General features: G+C 32.0%; 1 protein-coding gene across 7 annotated transcripts in view; it reads right to left on the bottom strand.

Annotated features, from left to right (window-relative positions):
• The window catches only part of LOC111085696, a 52394-nt gene that overhangs the window by 26241 nt on the left and 19279 nt on the right, over nt 1-6874 (bottom strand). For 4 of the 7 annotated variants that reach the window (XM_022385519.1, XM_022385523.1, XM_022385516.1 and 1 more), the window contains 2 exons: nt 3442-3855; nt 2004-2222 (listed from right to left, as the gene is read on the bottom strand). In XM_022385519.1, coding sequence (XP_022241227.1) covers nt 2004-2222; nt 3442-3804 — 582 coding nt within the window. In that variant the 5' untranslated portion in view covers nt 3805-3855. Of the gene's footprint in view, nt 1-2003; nt 2223-3441; nt 3860-6874 lie in introns of all 7 variants that reach the window. The other 3 variants (XM_022385517.1, XM_022385520.1, XM_022385521.1) reach the window with 1 other exon arrangement.

The raw sequence follows: 6874 nt of genomic DNA, 5'->3' as shown, positions 1-6874 counted from the left end.
CACACACCATATTCATCAGATATGGTACCATCAGATTACCATCTTTTTCGTTCGTTACAATTCCATCTTAATGGGAAAACGTATACAAATGTGGAAGGAGTTAAAGAGGACATCGACATGTTTTTTGCTTCGAAGTCAAGTGATTTCTTTAATCAGGGCATTAACAGCCTGACTGTAAAATGGAAAAGCATCATCGATAAGAATGGAGACTATTTCATTTAATAAATGTTTTGTTTTGATATATAAATTGTTCGGGTTTTTTCATCTAAAAAAAAGCGACATTAATTTCTTGACTACCTAATATTTTTTAACTTACTTGATTACAATACTTCAAACAAATGGATTTTTAACTTACTGATCACACGATTCTGGGTCAGTCGTTTTTATATACGTAAAAAAAAAGATGTGGGAAAAACTAGTGTGTTTTTTTTTCCAAGTACTGGAACTGCAGACCTTGAATTAATCATAAATATCGGTAGTCATTTAGGTTTTCCAGGTAAAAATATGTATGAGAATCAAGAAAAGTACGAAGTCATCCATTAATACTACTTTTTTGAAAATATCTAATTTGTCTGGAAGTTGAGCAAAACGTAAATAACATCTGGAGAGAAGTTTTATTAATTCCATAGTTGTGATTTTTGTATGTTATATTTTTAATATTTCAACTTGGATATTTCATTGCTAGAAGGACTTTTTCATTGCCGTCATGATGATGCTATATCTAGAAATTCAATAAATGTAGAAAAACCTGTAGAATCTTGAAGTTTTGTATAGTACTTAGAATAACAGTGACATAAAAATTACTTAGTTAATCATTGAATTAATGGGTTATTCAGTTAGTGAGAAATATTGCGTCTGTCAGTTAGTAAGCGTGTTTATTGTTCGATCGATTAGCGAAGAAATATTACAAGTAAGTTTATTTGTAAGTTCGGCGTACATTAATTTCGGAATTCCTGAGTAAATGTTGTTTGTGAAGTTAGACCTACCAGTGAATGTAGCCTGTAGCAAACGTTATTGAAGAAATAAATTAATTCATTATCGTTTCGTGGACTGGATTTCTCAATATCTTTACCAAATAAACCCAAAAATTCACGTTCAACTATTGAACAAGTTGCAACGTTATTATTCCTAGACCTTATAACTAGTGTAACCGTACCGGAAAGAGGCCCTTAACCTATGGAAAGTTGGTTTACAAGAAAATGACTTGAAAAAATGAGGGGGGAGGGGTCACTAAACATCGTTTGTGATAATTACATTATTTTTGTAAGGTAGAATGTAAGGTAGAATAGTTAAAACTAAGTTTGCTATTGTTTTAATGTTTTTAACACAATGTAAATAGCACCTTCTTTGCATTTTCCTAGTGTCAAAATTTTAACTGGTTCTTTGATAATTTACCCCTCCTAATCCCCAATTCCTACTGTCAAAATTTTAACTGGTTCTTTGATAATTTACTCCTCCTAATCTCCAAATCCTGGGTTCATTACTCGATCCTTTACAAGCTATGCTTATATCTAATTGCTACCATCATAAGAGCAAGTTTATATTGAATCATGGGTAAAAGAAGTTGAAACAAAACATTTTTGGATATACCAATGTACACCACCTAGTGGTAAAAATGTTCTTCCACGAGTGTCCTCTACGGCAACCACCTCATTGTCTTCCTGAGTAACTACGTGATACTTGTTAATGCTAGATGGAAATCAATATCATTCAGAAACAATATAACTTGTGAAGTATTGAAAATTGCGATTATCCGAACAAGCCAGAGAGCAAGATATTTTTTGATGGAGTTTCTGTTACCATGACACTAAAAGTTAATTAAAAGTAATACTTGAAACTCCATAAAAATTCAGAAACAACTTGGAGAAGAACGTGTCACACTTTCTTTGTTACATTAAATGAACTTAGAAGAAATAATTATTTCTTTTTACCTTTAAAACAAAATTCCACTTTCTATCAACCGAAAGAAAATTATACTGTTTAGTTCAAAATTTAATACTCACCCTAAGCGAATTTTGTAATGTCCATAGAATATCCGAAGAGATGACAAGACAAAAATGTGAAGTTATTACCACCGAAACACACATCTCGTTACCCAACCTAGAGGGCACTAGCTTCACCTGGGTGACCTGTTGAAACGCTAGGTGCAATAAAGAGAAGGCCGAGAGTAAAGAGGGGAAGGCCAAGTCCCACAGAATATAAGTGATCACCTCAGGCATTATCTGGAATTGTAAATAATAAATATTCCTGAAAACCTGTACAATGTTTGTTTTGTTTTTTTATCTGGCGACGCATAATATCTATATTATAATACTGAACTGTACCCGCAAAGGCTTTGTCAATTTTGAAGGCATTTTTAGAACAGCATATAAATACCACATACTTAATAATTTTCTTTGACGTTGGGAACCAATGTGTCTTTAAAATGGCTTCACAAATATTGTTTGTTTGTTTGAAGTTAAGCACAAAGCGACACAATGGGCTCTGCCCACCACGGGTATCGAAACCCGGTTTCTAGCGTTGTAAGTCCGCAGAAATAAAGCTATGCCACTGGGGGCAGTTCACAAATACGTTTTCTTTTTTAAATTTATGGTTATAAAAAACTGAACATATGTTATTTGTTTGTTGTTTTCTTAACGCAAAGCTACATAATGTTCTATTTGTAATCTGTCCACCGCGAGGAATCGAATCCCGGATTTTAGTTATAAGCCCGCAAACTCATCGTTGACCCCACCGGGGGACAAAAGTTAAAGAATAAACGAGTTTTGAAGTATGTATATGCGTAAAAAAAACCGACAACGGTTTATTTTTTTGTGCATGTCAAATAAAGTAACTCCTTGAAACAGCTGAAGTGAAAACCTTGGCAAAATTATTTTGATGCTGAAACTTGACGCTATTTATGATATTAAAATCTTATACGAAAAAAATGAAGTGCGTACTATTATAATTATTATAAATTAAACACTTATTTTTTATTATGAAATGTAACAGGAGCGTCATTAGGGGAAAGCCAACAAGGAAACCCCCCTCAATCTCGGAGGAGGCTCCAAATGACAGTTCCTGTAAGACATTTCTGATCAGATCGGATTAACGTAAACACGTAAATTACGCCGTAGCGTAGGGTCCTCAGCTGAATTGGGGAACCCACGCGAGGTCAGACTTTTATGACCCCCCCCCCCCCAAGCCTTTACAATGTATTTCTTTTTGAGATTGTTCTACATGAAAAAAAAAACATAACTGGGTTATTTTGAAAAAAAAATTGTTTTCATAAAAATTATTTAATTCCAAATTTGTTCGATGGGGACTAGCAAAGCTTTACACAACAAATATATCTTTCTGTGACAGAACCCCATTACACAAATGAGCAGCATGAGCACGCTGCTTAATGAGCTTACAACGTATAAGAGAAAGAGTTAATTTCACTAGGCCTTTCGCTCCTACCTCTTTTGAACCGTAAGGATCGATAAAGAGCCCTAAAGCCCTCGAAGCTCCAAGGAGGCAGAGAAAGACGTTAAGAGTGGAGAGGTTGGGTCTCGCTAAGAGCTGGGCTCGTAGACTGAGAATAGCAAAGAACGCTACACAAGTCAGCACTAGAAACAGACAGGCTAAACCGTAGACGTGGAGTTGCCATGACCACTGAAAGTGTTCAGATACCTGCGACCATTCGGGGACCACTTGCAAATGGTCTCTCCACCAGTTGGACATACGGGAACTTTCCTGCTTCTTGGGGATCGTAGACTCGTTGGTTAGGAAGACGGGTTGATGACGGACATGCGAGATTGTATAGTTAATAATAGATTCCATTGGCAAACCAGGGCGCGGAATTCTGCGTTCGTTAAGTACCTTCCACGTGAACTAACTAGAAAATTAGAAATATTTATGATCAGCATGAAGTTCAATAAAAAACAAGTCTGAAGTGGATTAGGCAGTCCTGAAAAAAAATCCAAAAAAATAAAATGTATATCTAACATAACGCAATTACCGTTTTAAGTTTAGCTGATCAGTACAAAACATACTCGTCTTAAAACTTCATTAAAGTTTAAAATACGCCGTGTTCATGGTGACTTAAATTGTTAAAAAAGTTAATCTAAACAACTGAGCTCAAACCTTGAACGAGATTTACAGAAATCACAAAACATCCGAGCACTGGTCCGTAGGAGTATTTCAAAATCAACCCGGAACTCGAAATTAAATGTTATTAAAATAAAACAGATCTGTACTTCTTTGAAACCAACATGAGGCCAAATCATTTCCTATCCGCAATATTGCGGTCTTACAAAAACTGATAAAATATGTAAACACGTTGAAAAGTTTCCAACTACTTATTTTAAATCGTGTTATGACTGAATAATTTAAAATTCGGTAGATGCTTAACGATGTATTTTTTTTACCCCCAAATTTTTTATAGACACTTTTTGTTAATATTACATACATATATAGATATATAATTCATAGAGTAACTTCCAGATTTTTCTATGCAATAATTTCGTTTTGTTTTCCCTTTAAAATTGTAAGCTCTTTAAAGAACCGGTTTCGTAGGTTTGACTACTCTTCAGCTTCGAAACATTATCATTTAAAAATGAAGTTAAGAACATGAAATTTTTTTTATATAATATAAAAATTAAAAAACGTTTTAAAGCATTATTATTTTGTTAAGATAATTAAAAATATATAAAATCACAGTAAATTCTATAATGATTGATTAAACTTATAAAGACAAATAAAATAACTACATAATAATATAAACCGTGAAGAATTCTAATTTAATATTACAAGAGATTTACAATAAACTGTTAAAAGTTAAATATTATTAATTATACCACTAGTACATAATTAAATAAATCATTTTACTTCTTCGGTTATACATCGATAGGTTGTACATTAAGGTAATATTACTTTACTGAGCGCCCTCTGGAGTTTATTATTAACTCTTTTATTTGCATTTGTTAGTGAAACATTTTTCATGTTCTAATCTTATTCTGTTATTATACGAGCAAAAAAAAAAGGATGAACTTTACACAAAAAAAGGTTATTTTAAATTTTTGAATTATTTATTAAGGCAACTATTAGAATGAGTACTGGCTGGTATCGGGCTTCAATGATAGTTTCTCACATCTATGTAGATTTATTATAATTTTTAAAATTTCCTTTTTCATTCATATATAGTTCTTCAAATATTATACAAACTAAGAAATATAATATATTTTGAACCACAACACTCAAAGATAGAATTTATATAATATTAAATCTCCCTGAGAGAATCTACGATATACAGATTTTCCGTATATCCTTTATGGTATAACTGACAATTTACATTGTTACATTGCAAAAAAACCTCTTTTATTTGCATTTCTTTATAGTTTATAATTTATATACATTTTCGGATGTTTTTTGATAGGATTATTTTAAAATTATCGAATCCTTTCTATTGGTTTTCATCCACCACCACCTCCTCCAGTTGTTTTAATGTACTTGCTATCAATACTAACATGTTTATCACGTGTGCATACAAGATCAGTGATAGTTTTTTTTATTATTCTTCTTCCCTTGTATTTTGCTTAGCATTAGGCTTAACTTTTGTCGAATCACCTTTTAATTACTTTGTATAGCTAATGACACTTAAAAAAAAAACAAAAAAACATGTCAGTTCTTTGAGTTTAACTTCCCTTTCTCTTATAAAACTTAAGTATAAATCCTTTGGTCTACATACAAGATGTTTAGGGTGATGGCTAAAACATTTAAATACCCAAGTAAATTTGTAGGTTTCTAATAAATATTTGCAGTCAGTTTCCCATTTTATTCGACCTTAACTAGAACACTCAGAAAGGGTAAATTTTTTATTACTCATCTCAAACGTGACTTGTATATTTTTCACGTTATTTATAACGTTATTAAAACTTTTCTATTTCATAATGTTTATTCCAAATTAAAATCAAATCCAAAACATCCTCTCTATGATGCTTTAAAAAAATAACATTATCGGAAGTAAATATATCTAACAAACCATTACCAATGTTGTGTAAGTTGAGACAACCTTAAGTCCCACAGCTGTCACTTGTATCATTATTTTAAGGACACACATTTTATTGAATCTAGATACAAGAAAATTATCATAATGGTTTAAAATCGTGGTCGATAGTAGAATACAGTGATACTACATCCACAATAATTAAACTGTGATTTGGTTCTGTTTGTTTCAAAACATTTTCAGGAAACTTTCAATCACCTCTGACGTAACTGGCTATTTCCGATATAAAAGCCTTATGTCCAAAACAGCACTTAGCTGTTTCATAATTTTCTGCGTTCCACTTACTATTGGACGCCCTAAAATTTCTGGAGGATCTTTTATCTAAAACGTTTTTTTTGGGGGGGTTCCCTATTTCAGAATCTTTCTTATTTCCCCTGATCTGTGTATTTTTGGTAACACATAGAAGTGACGATCTTTTTTCACAAAAAACATACATTATCTCATTTACTGTGGAAAAGTTCTTAATGTCATTCGTTTACTTAATTATGTCTTCTTTTTGTAGTTTTTCTAATTGTTGCGAGTTGTCATTTACTTTATCCTAAATTGTTGGCTCTTTTAAATGGTTTAAAGTTTCATAAATTGTTGGCTCTTTTAAATGGTTTAAAGTTTCATAAATTGTTGGCTCTTTCAAATGGTTTAAAGTTTCATAAATTGTTGGATTTTTTAAATGGTTTAAAGTTTCATAGATTGTTGGCTCTTTTAAATGGTTTAAAGTTTCATAAGTTGTTGGCTCTTTTAAATGGTTTAAAGTTTCATAAATTGTTGGCTCTTTCAAATGGTTTAAAGTTTCATAAATTGTTGGCTCTTTCAAATGGTTTAAAGTTTCATAAATTGTTGGCTCTTTTA

The sequence above is a fragment of the Limulus polyphemus genome, unplaced genomic scaffold (genome assembly GCF_000517525.1).
Source record: "Limulus polyphemus unplaced genomic scaffold, Limulus_polyphemus-2.1.2 Scaffold559, whole genome shotgun sequence".
NCBI classification, from domain to species: Eukaryota; Metazoa; Arthropoda; class Merostomata; order Xiphosura; family Limulidae; genus Limulus; species Limulus polyphemus.
The sequence above is the reverse complement of the archived record's forward strand: the minus strand, read 5'-3'. Positions and strand labels throughout refer to the sequence as shown.